The 15,775-nt window shown below is 41.6% G+C and overlaps 1 protein-coding gene across 4 annotated transcripts in view; it reads left to right on the top strand.

Moving 5' to 3' along the window:
- Positions 1-8,255, top strand: part of Prmt9 (protein arginine methyltransferase 9) — a 34,973-nt gene extending 26,718 nt beyond the window's left edge. For 2 of the 4 annotated variants that reach the window (XM_027410554.2, XM_027410555.2), the window contains 3 exons: positions 2,207-2,360; positions 7,572-7,694; positions 7,967-8,255. In XM_027410554.2, the coding sequence (XP_027266355.1) occupies positions 2,207-2,360; positions 7,572-7,694; positions 7,967-8,182 (493 nt within the window). In that variant the 3' untranslated portion in view covers positions 8,183-8,255. Of the gene's footprint in view, positions 1-2,206; positions 2,361-4,979; positions 5,136-6,784; positions 6,800-7,571; positions 7,695-7,966 lie in introns of those variants that run through there. The other 2 variants (XM_027410556.2, XM_035442510.1) reach the window with 2 other exon arrangements.
- The last annotated feature ends 7,520 nt before the right edge of the window (positions 8,256-15,775 follow it).

Below are 15,775 nucleotides of genomic sequence, written 5' to 3' on the forward strand. Positions count from 1 at the left end.
AGAGAACCTAATACAATGTCAGTGCCTGTTAAATGATGCATTTAGTAACAGTTAAATAACAAGTTAGTATGCACTGTTACCATTCTTAGAATTTTTCTTGAGCTTTAAGTTTTAGAAAGTTAAAGTAAATGGTCAGAAAATTAATAAGTAAATAGAACAATCTCATAACAGCTTACAAGCTAATAGGAAGGGTTTTGTTGAGATCTGTGTGGCTTTGCTAGGAGATAAGTAATGTCACTAATTGAGATTGACTACTGACTTTCCTTTGAACACAAGTTGTTAGGAACAGTGTAGGAGAGCATAGGATAAGCAAGTCTCAGACACCTAGATGTAACATCAGACAAGTAAGGGTAAGTCATGACTTTGAATCAGACTAGTCCGTCTACTCACTGTGTAAGATCATGATCATATGAATCTAGACTAAGTCCTGTGTACATGGTTCAACCTATGAACCGATGCTGCCCTGACTTAGTGCTTCACTGGTTCCTGCTATTCTGTTCTATAAGTGTTGAGTGTCTTCCTCATTTGCCCCTTACTTTGTTGAGGTAGGGTCTGTTACTAAACACAGGGTTTGCTTATTTGGTTAGTCTAGGTCTTGAACTTGTGTTGAGGATCCCACCTCTGTCCCCTCAGTGAGTGCTAGGATTACAGGCAGGCTGCCGCTTTATCTGGGTGCTATGGATCTAAGCTCTGGTTGAATTTGGACTGCAGGTGCTTTATCCACTGAATTGTTTCCCAGTCCCTAAGTCTTAATGATCTGCTTAGGGAAGCTACATAGCAAAAATGGAAAGCATGTTATTTTTTAGATCTGTTCAAACTGGCCAGATGGCTAGTCTGTATTTTTAAGTAGATCTTTAACTTGTGTGTAAAATTTACTGTGAAATATACTTGATGGTCAGTGCCCACCTCTGTGTAGTCCCTGCTCTGGAAGTTCAAGTAGAATACATCCCAGAATATTCAGTAAAAACAAGGTTTGATATCTGAAGATGTGACAGATGAGGAATAGTCCCCCTGGTCTTAAGACCCTATATTGTTTTGTGTTTCTGCTTCCTCTTTATAGCTCAGGTAAGAAAAACAAGACTCCACAGTAGCACCCGATTAGATTCTGCCTTGCTGTAGCCTCCAGACCCTTGCTACAGGAAAACCTGGTACCCCATCCCCGGGAATGTCAGCTTCCCACCAGCCACTTATTTTTTGTTCATAATTCTCTGTCCAGGTCCAGCCTACTTAACAAGATACTTTTTAATAACCATAAGCAGTACTGCTAATACCATTTTTGTGGGACTAAAGGGAGAATGAAGGTGAACAATGTGTGGCAGCATTAAGTGCAGCTGCATGAGAAAGGGTTTTGTTAATCTTTGTCTTGCTTTCTTTTCTAGAATATTCAATTTACGTATATATTTGCATTTGGAGAGTTTAATCCTTTATAGTGAGTCATTTCAGAGAAGTTACAGAATGGTTCAGAGAACTTTATGCTCTGTACCCTCATGTACTACACCTTTTGTAGTGTGATAGTGTAAGACTTTCCTTTTCCCAGTCAAACTTTTATCTTGCCTGAAATGCTTTGGATCATCATTGTTGCAGCTGTTTACACATAATGATAACTTGTGGAGGAAGCCTAAATCTACACATGAAATTTATTCATGTTTCATATACATCTTATACACAGTCATAAAGCAGCCTTAAGTGTTTTTTGTGCACTTGTGTTTTGATGGCAGCTTATTCATGAAGTCATATATAGAATTTCCTACATATTATATTGTATGAGTGCTCAAAAATCACTGGATTTCATTTATGTATTTGTTGGTTTGTTTATTGGTTTTTTGAGGCAAGGTTTCTCTGTGTAGTCCTGACTTGTCCAGGAATTCACTCTGTAAACCAAGCTGGCCTCAAACTCAGAGTTCTGCTTGCCATTGCCTCCCAAGTGTTGGGATTAAAGGCGTGTGCCACCACTGCCCAGCTAAAAGTGCTGAATTTTGGAGCATTTTGATTTCCACGCAGGGGTGGTTCTCCATTAATGGTTGTGGCCTGTAACTAAGTACTTACCCTTGTCCAGATCTGACTCCTTGAGCAATTATTTCTAGTGGTTTAAGTTTTCAACTACTAGGCTATGTATCATCTACATTTCACTAATTCATGATTCTTACTTATTATTCCATAAAATGTAGGGAATTAAAAGGCTTTACCAGTATTTGCCATTCTTCAGGTGTTTATTGCAATCTGGAGGCAAGATCTTCCCCCAGTATGTGTTGATGTTTGGGATGCTCGTGGAGTCACAGACACTGGTAGAAGAGAGCGCTGTTCAAGGAACAGAACACACTCTTGGGTTAAACATAGCACCTTTTATTAACCAGTTTCAGGTAAGTGTCTAGAGAACTGTTCAACCAAGATGTTGTGCTGTCTTCCATTGTCTTTGTCTCTCCTTTGAGTTTTTGCTTAGTCAGTTGGTTTAGCTGGATTAGAAATACAGTCAGTTTCCTAGAGTAAAGGAACATGTCACTGACAGAAATCAACCTGAGGGTCAGAATAAGCAAGGACTTTTGTCATGAATACTAATGAAAGTTTATAGATTTTCCTCTGACATTTAAGCTATTTCTATGCATGGTTCCAAAATGCTACCACCTGTTTTTTTATTATAATTTTTTAAAAAGAATTATTTACTTATTTTAGTGTATAAGTGTTTGTTTGTATGCATGTGCCTCTTGTGTGTGCATTGCTCATGGACTCTAGAAGAGGGGATCGGATCTTCTGGAACTAGAGCTACTCCCATAGGGGTGTTGGGAACTGAACCAGGGCATCTGCTAAAGCAGTGAGCGCTCCTAACTCCTGGTCTAGCTCTCCATTCCCCATCTTTCTGTTTTATTCCCACTTGATCCTGACTCCAGCAGTTCTTTAATTCTGTCAGTATCTACAATATACTGGTCCTTCTGCTCAGTGTATTTTATGCTCAGTGTATTTTTCATGTAATGTAAATAGTACACTCCATCCCCTGTTGTTCTTGGGTGATCCTGCCTTGGTTAAATCCCACCTATGCAGCTTCCTACAGTTGTCCCTTAATGCCATGACCTCACTTTAGTTGATAACCACTTATCTAAAGAGGCTCCAGAACCTTTCTTGGAAGATTTACTTATTTTTTTTATTTTGTTTGTTTGTTTGAGACAAGGTTTCTCTGTGTAGCCCTGGCTGTCCTGGAACTTACTTTGTAGACCAGGCTGGTCTCAAATGCACAGAGATCAGCCTGCCTCTGCCTCCTGAGTGCTGCAAGATTAAAGGTGTTACGCCACTACTGGCCTGTCTTGGCAGTTTGATATTTTATAGTCTGTTTACCCATTACTGTAGGTATTATCTATCTCCTCTCTTACAATGATTGACTACTAGATATCTGTGAATCAATGAAACAAAATCAGAGGTTGTTAAAAGAATATAGTACATTAAAAACTATTCAACAAATGTTTATTGAGCATCTCCTACATGCACTGCTTATTTATTTATTTGTTTGTTTATTTATTTGTTAGGTAGTATCTAATATAGCCCAGAGGGCCTCAATGTGTAACCAAGGATAGCCTTGAACTCCTGATTTTCTTGTTTCTGTCTTTTTTTTAATTTAATTTTTATAAATTATAATTTCACATGTCAATCCCTTCTCCCTCTCCCCCCTCCCCCCAACCCCCCACCATCACCTTCCCCCCCTCCACTCCCCATAGAGGGTAGAGTCCTCCACGGGGGCTCCCCAAATTCCACAACATCATCCTGGGCCAGGCCTAGGCCCTCTCCTGTTTCTGTCTTCTAAGGGCTAGAATTATAGACATATGTCACCATTCCCAAATTACATGTATGTATTAGTTACTAGTTGGTACAACAAAGTCCCTGATAGAAAAGCATCTTAAAATAAGGGTTTATTTTGGCTCACAGTTTGAGGGAACACAGTCCATCATGGCAGAAAATTTCTACCTCTGTTAACCTTCTATGAAAAAATAAGGTAGAAGAGCAATAAGAGCAATCAAAGAAGATAGCCAGTATCTGCCTCAAATCTCTACTTTTATACTGTGTGCACATGTGTGCAATAGTGTACTCGTACAGAACTCCATGGGGAGCTATGAAGGCAAATCCAGGCAATCCGATTATAGTCCCAGTGCCAGTTATCCCAGTGCAGGCATGCTAGAAGGAAGCATGAACCCCAAGGGTGTTGCAAGTCAAATATATAGGCAGCCTGAAATCCTACCCTATGGTACACTCCCTCCAGAGAGAATGAGTCATGCCTCCATAAGTGTCAGGCCATATAGCCCTAATATGTCCAATATATTGCTGGCAGCTCTGTGCAAAGCAGGTATCTCAATATAAATCAAAGGTGTATGATGGGAGCAGGACTTCTCTGTGGACAAGAGATTAAGAGTATGGCTAGCATGATCAACCTTAAGGGGTCCCCATATCATTCAGGTGGAACCATGACCAACAATTCAGCAGAGATGATGGGCCTGGTGACATCAAGTTAACTCTAGCTGCTAACGTAGACTGCCAGGCAGGGAAATCCCAAGAAAAAAATCCACATCTGTGCAAAATACTATTCTACAGCCAGTGAGAAGACTGTTTAAACTGTGATCTTGACAGGGAAAAATTAACAGTCTTCACAGAGAAGTCAGTGTGCACCACAGATTTGCCTGTTATGGATAGGACACCTCTTGACTTTCGTTGCCTCTGACTATGAAGGATGCTGGTAGATTGACTTGGGGCAACAAGAACAAAAAACGGTGGGAACTTACAATGGGCATACCAGTCACGTGTTGTCAGCTCCTTAGAAAAGAAATATGCCCATAATCTCTGCCTTTGAGTGCAGGATTAAAGGGGAGAAGACCCTTCACCAGACAGTTTTGGAGCTGTTGAGTTCCAGAAGTCTGAGCCTGAGACCTATCCTTGCTTTCCTTCAGGATCAGGGCCTATACAGGACCTATAGATTCATTTAACCAGTTGTTCCATTGCAGAAAGAGAGAGGACAAGACAAGACCTCCAGCTCCAGCATTCCCACCACAGTCAGATACCCTGCTTGCTCTCAGGATCTAGGATGCCATTCTGATTCCAGAAATGGATAGATGACTCCAAACCCTGCATAACTGTCCACTAAGAAGATCCCTGATATGGTGTGTGTCATATCCTATGGGGCAAATGAGGATCCTTAGGCAGCATCAGAGACGGTTGAACAGTGGCATGATGTAATAACTTGCTTTGTACATTTTGGTCATTTTGGTGACTGTTAGGAATAGAACACTTTGAAGCCAGCCAAAGGCTTGTGATGCAGTGAGATGGTGGCTTAGACTGCAGCTGGAGCCTTTGTGTGCTAGTTCCTATATTTTAAAAGTTGGAGGTTTATAGATTGGGTGTGGAGTATGAGAAAAGACCAGGAAGGAGACATCAGAGTGATCAGCTATATTTGTGTGTAGAGGGTGTCAGGAGGGGTGGATAAGGAGTCAAACTTGAGGCCTCGTATGTAAATTTGGCAGTTGGTATCATATAAATGGTATTGAAACCAACAAGACTAGATGGGAACATTAGGGGTGTGCAGAGAAGTGTTTGGGAACTGAATTTAGAGATCTTGAAAGATTATTGAGGTGACAGGAGGGGCCAGGAGGTTAGGCTGAGAAACAAAAATGGGGGCAGACAGTAAGCTGTGAGGGGAGCTGAAAGGTGACAGTCTCAGGCAGTGAGAAGTGGGAATGTATGGTTCTCAGTTACTGCCATAGACGGGACTCAAGGCAAAATGAAGAAGACTGAAGAGCTGTGGAGCCACTGAGCTCCTATGAAAGGTTGGATGAGTGCCCTAGAGAGGTTGATTGATATACCTGTGCCAGTCTCAATCTTTATAGAAAGGAAAGTAGCTTCCAAGCAGCACTGTCCTTTCATTTCAAACGAGGGAGAGGCTCAAAAGTCTAAGGGAGAGAGATGCATTGCAACTAAGATGGCTATATGTGGGACTCTGAGAGCTTTGGAATTCTGGACCTGTAGGGAGAAACCCTGATTAGAGGTACCACTGACCACACCTACTTGGGCATGGTCAGAGTTACGTAACAAGGGTTTAAGAAGGAGTGAGGCGCGCATGTGGCTGTCTTTCACCTGGCTGAGCTGACTAGGAAGCATTTTGTGGGTCCTTCCTGCTCAGGTGCAAACCTGGTCACTGGCTCCCTTGTGTGAGTACTTTTCCCCATTAAACTCTGTTTATCAACCTATCTCTGACTCCACTTTGTAAAAGTCAATATGGACCTCCTATAGATTGGCATGGGGTTGACCCTGAACAGCGGGTGGACCTTTAAAAACCTCCCTCAGTAACTTGAATTTGCAGCTAAAGTTTTGAGAATTATTGCCTTGTAGAAAAGAGCTTGTTTTTCAAAATGAATTTGTGCCACACCTATTGTTGTTGTTTGTTTGAGACAAGATCTCACTGTGTATTCTTGGTTGGTCTGAACTCACTTGATGGGGGAGGTCCTTTATGTTTCTCTTATTGGTTGATGAATACTGATTGGCCAGTAGCCAGGAAGGAAGCACAGGCAGGGCTACCAGAGTAGGAGAATTCTGGGAAGAGGAAAGAGACAGGAAAGCTGTTGCCAGGGAGGTATACCATGTAGCTACTGGGAAGATAGGAGGCTGTGTATTCTCTGGTAAGCTAAGACTATGTGGAGATACTTAGATTAATAGAAAGAGGTTAATAATTAAGAGAGAGCCAATAGGAAGCCTGAGCAATTGGCCAAACAGTTTATAATTAATATAAGCCTTTGTGTGTTTATTTGGACTAAAGGGCTGCAGGACCTGACTGGAAAGAAACTCCATCTTCAAATGGTGCCCAACGTGGGGCAAGAATTTCCACAGAAAACCTGACAAAAGCTTAAAAAGGGATTCTAAACACAAAAGAACAGGCAAGCACAGCTTCTTGGTAGCAGCATTTTCTTGGGTGGGCTCTGTTTGATAGAGACAAACAGCTTGTGGCTGCTTTAAGAGAGGCTTTCTGACTCAGCATTAGTGTCAAAAACAACATGGCTCTTTTAAGAGGCCCTGCTACCAAACAATTAAATGGTGTTTACGAGCAGCCGGTGGCATGCTTATTGGTGGTGACATGGACTCAGAAAGTCCATCTACACTCACTATGTAGACCAGCTGGCCTCTCATAAAGATACCCTTGCCTCTGTCTCCCAAGTGCTGGGATTAAGGGCATGTGCCACCACCCACCATGCCTGGTTAAATTTGGTGCCTCTGATCAAACACATTAATACTTACTGTTAGAGTATTTGTTTATATTAGTTCACATACTGTAGGTACAAATGTTTCTGGAATTGTTTGGCTACTTAAAAGTTTAGTGTGCTTTCATCCAAGAGAAAGGCCTGTGGGTAACAAACCATAATAAAGTGTTGGACCTTAGCTTGTTCATTCATCCTGAAAAACTGGTGAGGATGGTTCATGCCTTGTGTTGATGGAGAAAATAAATGAGGCAGTAGAAAGCATTCTGTCACAATGAGCTAATTGCAACTCAAGTACAGAACGAACCCAACTGTACAAATGATAACAGTCAGAGTGTACTCTTTCCTCAGGTGCCTATCCGTGTGTTTTTGGATTTATCTTCATTGCCATGTGTCCCTTTAAGCCAGCCAGTGGAACTCTTAAGGTTAGATCTGATGACTCCATATTTGAACACTTCCGATAGAGAAGTAAAGGTAAGGACAACTACAAATGCTCACTCTTGCCGTAGTCAGAACAATTTGCCTTAAATGAGAGATGCTATGTCTACATCTTCATTTCTTTTGAAGATTTAAATCTTCTTTTCTAGACAACATGCAAAAATAGATTGAATAAATAAATATTAGTGTCTAAGACTATTATTAAATTTGAATGGGTGGTTCAATATATTTTATTATTGTATTCAAATTGTTAAAAAGAGAGAAGACTTACTTGCCTTGATGAAATGTTCAAAATTCAATTTCTATAGGTCCGCATTTGTAGATCTGGACGAGTGACTGCTGTCCCATTTTGGTTTCATTTGTGCCTTGATGATGAGGTCAGGTTGGACACCTCAGGTGAAGGCTCCCATTGGAAACAAGCTGCTGTGGTTCTGGATAGTCCCATCCGGGTACAAGCGGGAGAGGAGCTCCTGCTCAGTGTTCAGCATCACAAAAGCAATGTCAGCATCACAGTGAAGCAGTGAGCGAGACTGTAATCATAAATGAGTGTATAAAAATTTCTAAGGGTGACATTAATAAAGCACATGCTGACAGTCATGAAGTGTAGCCTTGTTTTTGCTCTATAAGAGGATTTCTTTCGTTTCTTTTTATTAGGAAGCCATTTTGTTGAACTTTATAAGGATTTAAGAGGTTTCTGTCTCATTGTCATGTCAGTTAAACAATTTTGTTTTCAGTTAAACAAATTTTTATGGATTTGAGATCTTGGCTTGTAATTGGGCAACATCTAAAAGTAGGCTTCTGCTGAAGACAGGGTTGATTGTGAACCCGAGCTTGCTTTAGTTAGATACTCAGTATGTCAAAGAGGGAAGGACTTAAGAGGAAAAGTGTCTTCAGCAGGTAAAAAGAATATTAAACACTGAGAGCAAACAGAAGCTTAAAAATGCTAAAGCAGGGGCTGGAGAGATGGCTCAATGGTTAAGAGCACTGACTATTCTTCCAGAGGCCCTGAGTTCAATTCCCAGTAACCAGATGGTGGCTTACAACCATCTGTAATGTAGTCTGGTGCCCTCTTCTGGACTGCAGGGATACTGTATACATATAAATAAGTAAATAAATAAATAAATCTTTAAAAAAAATGCTAAAGCAGGTGCTGGAGAGATGGCTCAGTGGTTAAGAGCAATGACTGCTCTTCCAGAGAACCCGAGTTCAATTCCCAGAAACCCATGGTGACTCACAAGTACCTGTAATGAGATCTGGTGCTGTCTTCTGGCCTGCAAGGACACATGCAGGCAGGATACTGAATACATAATAAATAAATATTTTTTAAAAAAAAAGAAGAAGAAGAGTACTGGCTTTTCCAGGGGTCCGGGGTTCAATTCCCAGCACCCACATAGCAGCTTATGCCTGTCTGTAACTTCATTTCCTGGGATCTGATACCCTCACACTGACATACATGCAGACAAAACACCAATGAACATAAAAAAATGCTAAAGCAGAATTTCTCTAAATTTTTATGTGAATGTCTTGTTGCAAAGCTTTGTAATGTCATGGGATTCCATTTTTAATTGTTGGCATTATTTCCTGAGTGATCTGAAAGTCTTCAGAAAGTCCTTGCCTGTGTCTGTATCCTGAAGTGCTTTCCCTACTTTTGGTTTTGCTAGGGATTTTTAAATCTTGTTCCTCCGAGTCCCTGTCTCCTCTCTCTTCTCTAACTTTCTCTCTCCCTTCTCTCCTTTCTCTTTCTTTGCTCCCTTCTCCCTACCTTTTTTCTTCCTTTTGGACGGGGTCTTATGCATCCCAGACTGGTCTCAAATTAGCTATGTATCTGAGGATAGCTTTTTTTTATTTTTATCATTTTCTTTTAAAACCATCTTCTCATTTTACATGTCAATCCTAGTTTCCACACCCTCCCTTCCTCCTGCTCCCCGGACCTTCCTCTTACTCAGCCCTCCCCCCCATCCCCTCCTCAGAGAGGAAAGGCTTCTCATAGGGAGTCAACAAAGTCTGGCACATCACTTTGAGGCAGGATCAAGGCCCTTCCCCTTTATCTAGGCTGAGCAAGGAATCCCTCCAAAGAGAATGGGCTCCAAAAAGCCAGTTCATGCATCAGGGATAAATCCTGGTCTCACTGCCAGTGGCCCCACAGACTGCCCAGGCCACACACTGTCACCCACATTCAGAGGAGGATAGTTTTGGATCTCCTATCTCTCCTTCCTAAATGCTGAGATTGTGTGTGCTCCCACCCCTGGTTTCTGGGACCTAGCTCAGTGCTTTGGGCGTGCTAGTCAAACATTTTGGGAAGGTCCATTCCCATCCCTTGTTTATCTACTCAACCAACTCAGCCTCACTGAGTCTTTTCTATTAATCTCTGCTCTTATCTTAATTTTCCAGCCACTGCTCTAAGGTGCATTTCCATTTATGTGAGAGTCTCTAATTTTTTGTTTTTAAATGTGGGCACATTTAGCTACAATTTCCCCTTAGAAATACTTATGTTGTGTCCCTTAGGTGTCAGTATGTTATGTTTTCCTTTTGCTTTGATTCTACTAATCTCGAATTGTCTTCCTGATTTCTTTAATGACTGTGCATTATGCAATGGTGTGTTAATTTCCACATGTTTGCATGCTCTATAGTTACTCTTGCTATTGATTTTTAGCTTTTAGTATTGTGATCAAAATAAAAGTGATTTCAGTTTTTCTATGTTTGTTAAGGGTTTATGTCCTATTATATGATCTATTATTGTCTATTTTAGAGCCAGTTCTACAGGTTGCTGAGAATGTCTTCTGTAGTGTTTGAATGGACTGTTCTGTAGGCATCTGTAAGGTCTATTGATATGCTGTCAGTTAACTCCGGTTTTTAATTTTTGTCAAGATGACCTGTCTATTGGTGAGAATGGGGTATTGAAGTCACCTACCATGTTGGGGTTAATTTGTGACTTTTTGTTTATCTGATTTAAACATTTGCATGTGGTTTGTGTGTATGGACATGTATGTGCTAGTGTGTATGGGCATGTGTGCTAGTGTGTACACACAATATATACATACACAAATGCTGAACCCTGAAATTGATATTGGTGTCTCTCCATTGCTCACTTATTGAGGTATGTTCTTTTGCTGAAGCCAGAGAGCACCAATAACTGAATAGTCTTGTCTAGCCAATTTGCTTGGAGGTCTTGTGTTGGGATTACAGAAAATCTCCACACCTCTCTGGCTTGGATATCGGTACTGGGGTTCAGTACTCCAGTCCTGCTACTTCCACCCTCTAATCTTTGACTTTACATATAGTAGTTTTTGTTTTATGAAATGGGTACACACATGCTGGGAGCACAGAAGTTTAGAATTGTTATGTCCACTTGATTGTGCCTTACGTAAAATGACTCTTGTACCTTTTGACTGCCTGGCTCTGTCAGGCATTAGAACAGTGAGTGACACTTTGCTTGTTTGTAGTTCCATTTGTTTGGAATCTTATTTCCATCCTTTCACCTCAGGGTATCATCTGTTAATACTGGTGGCATATTTCTTGGAGACAACAAATAAATGGATCCTTATTTTGACCCCACGGGGCTCATCTGTGTCTTGGTTGTGGAATTACGAGCATTATTATTCAGAGTTGTTACTGAGAAGATACACATTGATCCTGTCGATGTAGTGTTTGCTGTTTTCCTAATCTTCATTTGTTTACTACAATTGCAGTATGGATTTTTTCCATAGACTCTTGGGTGTGTTTGTTTTCTTTAGTCCAAAACATTCTTTCTAGTACCTTCTGTTAACCTGGCTTAGTAGTTTCGGAAAGTCAGGTCTGTCTGTGTGTTGTTCACTCCTTGCCCCTGTCCCCTGCTTCAGCAATAGTAATTTGTCTTCTGCCCTAGGGCTCCTATTGCTGTGAAGAGAAGATACCATGATCACAGCAACTGTTATTAAAAAACAAAACAAAACAAAACAAAACAAAAACCCAAAAACCAAAAAACAACTTTATTGGGACTGGCTTGCAGTTCAGAGATTGTACTGGCTAGTTTTGTGTGTCAACTTGACAAGCTAGAATCATCAGAGGAAGGAGCCTCATTTGAGGAAATGCCAGTGATCAATGCTGGAGGGCACCCAGCTCATGCTGGGTGGGGCGATACTTGGGCTGTTGCTCTTAGGTTCTATAAATACATCAGGTTTGAGCAAGCTGAGGGAAGCAAGCCAGTAAACTGCTCTCTTCCCTCTTCCATGACCTTTGCAGCAGCTCCTGCCCTGTTTAGAGTTCCTGCCCTGATTTCCTTCAATGATGAACAGCAATGCTGAAGTGTAATAAGCTAAATGAACTCTTTCCTCTCCAACTTGCCTATTGGTCATGGTGTTTCATTGCAGCAATAGAAACCCTAAAAAGATAATTGTCATGGCAGGACATGGCAGCATGCAGCAGACATGCTGCTGGAGGAGTTCAAGTTCTGCATACTGATCCATAGGCAGCAGGGAGAGAGAGAGCCACTGGGTCTGACTTGAGCTTCTGAAACCTCAACACCCACCCCCAGTGACATATTTTCCTCCAAAAAGGCTGTACTTACTCCAACAAGGCCACATATCCTAATTCTCTCAAATAATGCCACACTCCCTGTGAGTTTGTGGGGTTTGTTTTCATTCAAATCACCACACTGGGTAAATTCTCTCATAATGCCACTCCCTGTGAGTCTGTGGGGTTCATTTTCATTCAGATCACCACACTGGGTATAATAATCTGTGATGGAATTATTATCTTTCAGACCTTGAAATATTTCATTCCTAACTCCTCTTTAAAAATTTTGTTAAGAAATACACTATTTTGGTGAGTCAGCCTTTATAATGTGACTTTTTTCTTTTGCAGCTTTAGATATACTTTCCTTGTGTATATTTAGTGTTTTGGCCATAAGATAACATGGGAGGTGTGGTATTCTAAATGCCTCCAGTAGTACCTGTATGAAGATCTCAAAGGTGGTACAGTTTCTTGCTGTCATTTTATGGAACATGTTTTCCTGTGCCTTTGACATGAAACTTATCTGTCCATGTTCATAGATTTTGTCTTTTCATAGTTCCTCATGGCATGTTCCAGGAAAACACACACACACACACACACACACACACACACACACACACACACACACACACACACACACACACACGATTCTTGAGATTTCATTTAATGTGATCTCACTAGGTGTAGTTAACTGTGGGCTTGGTAGTTTTCACATAGTTGTATTGTCTTGGTATCCCAATTTTCTGTGCATTTGCCTGGAACTTGAACCTCTGTTGTTAGGTTGTTGGCTGATGGGGCTGGAAACATGATTCAGCTGTTCTTGCAGAGGACTCGAGTTTGAATCCCAGCACCTACATGGCGTCTCACTACAGTTTGCAATTCCATCTCCCAAGAATTCGATGCACTCTTCTGGCTTCCATGGGCACCAGGTACACATTGGTGCAGAGACTTACATACACATAAAATAAAATAAATGAACTAGAGAGATGGCTTGCAGAGGACCTGAGTTTGGTTCCCAGCACCCATATATGGCTAACCACCATCTGTAATTAGTTCTAGGGGATCTGGTCAGATCTCAGGCACCAGGCACACAGGTATTGTACATACATACAGTCATAAAAGAAAACAATTTTTAAAAATTGTTACCTTTATTCTTTCAGTGAAAATGTTTGCAGTGTTCAAGAGGGCTAAGGGTAGAACAAAGTTGAGATGTATTTTCTTCTGTTAGATTGCTGTTTGTGGCCTGGTCCCCAGTAGTTCTCTGACACTAGTGTCTGCAACAATAACTGCTATCAAGAGGTAGGTCAACTGAAAATACTGTAATAGCCAAATAAAACCAACCATCCCTTAAATACTATTTCCTGAAGTAAAGGAGCACAGAGAGTATCCCGTGTACTAGGTCTGAGGGGGAGGAAGGAGACGAGTAAGACTAGTGCTTAGTGTTGGTTCAAAGAAGTAGGGGAGAGAAGTGATGAAGACAAGATGGGAGATACAAAATATCAGGTAACAGAACAGCCCCAGCTCTTAGGAGGCTGACACAGACCCCACAAACCAGCCGAGCCTGGGTGCTTTGAGAAATGAGAAAAAAAAAAAATAGTAGACAGGAATAAGTGTGGAGAGCGCTGGATGGTGACAGTGTGAATGCTGTCTGTCCTGTTAGCTGGATTCAGTCTCAAGTCTAGGCATTTTTGTCCTAGTTTCCAGAAGGCTGCCATGCTCTTGGGTATTTCACTGCTAGGCCCTAGCTATTGGTCACAACCATAGGCGTCGCCCCATGCCACAGCTTCTTCCCTGCAAGGATCTTTTTGGAATGCTCTTCTTGTTTCTGAATTTCCCTTTTGCAGGCTGGGTTACAGATGCTGAGGTCTCACCTCTGGTTAAGTCTCCAGGAAGCCGGTTGGCAATATTGACCCTGCTGTTGTATATCCAGTGTTCAGTATGCTGTTTTAGAGCTGTGTCTAAGCTGCTCCTAGCAGACTCCCGCTCTATCCTGGTCTCCAGGTCACTGAGTCCAGTGAGTTTTTGTTTCAAGGACTTCCATAGCATAGACGTGTTCTGCTGGCCAGGTTTTTAGTGACTGACATTTGCTGAATTTCCTAAAGAGTATGGTTCACAGCATGTCTTAGGTTGCAGAGGCCACAGAGGTCTTAGTTTGAGTTAGCCTCACAGCTGCTGATAGTGTCCAATCTGCAAATTGTTCTGGGCAGGGGCTGCACTAAAAGCAACAAGGAGGTCAGCCTTGATGTGGGGCCTGGCTGGAGCAAGTGCACAGCTCTCGGTGCAGGTACTGTGAAAGTCTACAGAGGGATACAGTCCTGCAGTGTGGCGGCAGGAACATAAAATGGCTTGTCATGTCATGTCCAGTCGGGAAGGAGCAGACAGCACCTGCTGGGCACTTTTGCTTTGTTGAAATGTTTGTTCAGCAGGGCTACTCTTCTATTAGAGTTTTATGAGTTCTTTATATGTACTAGCTCCCTTTAAGCTATTGTTTCTAAGTCTTTTCCCAGTAAGTGTGCTGCTGCTTGGTGGCACTGATAATTTCCCTTTGGTCTGCAGAAACTTGTGACTGATACAGTTGTCTTCTATCCTTACAGGAGCTCTAGATAATGCCAACTAATTCAGTGTAGGTGCTATGTGTGGAAAGCAAAGACAAGGTATGTGTCCAGCACAAATGCTGTCTTCCCAGCTCGTTGTGATCTGGGACTGTTTGAATCTGTGGGTGTCCACATGTGCCATCTATTGTAGAATGTGGCAGATCAAGTCCTGCTCACTCATTTGGTTTACTTTTGTGGGTGTTGTGCACTGTTTTTGCTCTTTTGGCTCTTTGGGCTTTTTAGGGGGCCTACCACCCTGCTCCCAAATAAATCACACATAGAAACTTATTCTTAGTTATGAATGCCCTGCCTTAGCTTATCTTGTGTCTTGCCAGCTTTTCTTAATTATCCCATCTATCTTTGCCCCTGGGCTTTTTCCTTTTCTTCTGTATCTCTTACTTTCCTTCTTACTCCATGGCTGGCTGGCTGGCTGGCTGGCTGGGTGGCCCTTGACATCCTCCTCTCCTTGTTCTAGCTTGCTCCTGCTTCTCTTCCAGATTTCTCCATTTATTCTCTCTTCCTGCCATCCCCACCTATTCTTGCTCCTGCCTCGCTATTGGCAATTCAGCTCTTTATTAGGACCATCAGGTGTTTTAGACAGGCACAGTAATACAGCTTCACAGAGTTAAACAAATGCAGCATAAAAAAAAGTCACACACCCTTAAAATAATATTCTCCAATATATGGGCTAAACTTATGGTGTGATATTTTAATTTTTGAGAATTGCAACATTTCTCCATTTCTTTTTCTCCTCACAAACTCTCCCAAATATCCCTCCCTGCTCTCCTTCAATGTCATTGTTATTGTGTGCACATATGTATAACATATATATTCCTAAATATAACCTGCTAATTCTGTATAATGCTACCTGTATTTATGTTTTTAGGAGCTCACCATTTGATATGAAATAGCCAACTATTGTGCTTTTCTATGGAAAAGACTACCTCTCCTACTTACAGCTTTCCTTAGTTGCCTGTAGTTCTTTGTGTAGGGTTGAGGCCTTTGTTTTGTCCCTTGGTGTTGTCCTTGTTC

This window comes from Cricetulus griseus, chromosome 3 (assembly GCF_003668045.3).
Source record: "Cricetulus griseus strain 17A/GY chromosome 3, alternate assembly CriGri-PICRH-1.0, whole genome shotgun sequence".
Lineage (NCBI taxonomy): Eukaryota > Metazoa > Chordata > Mammalia > Rodentia > Cricetidae > Cricetulus > Cricetulus griseus.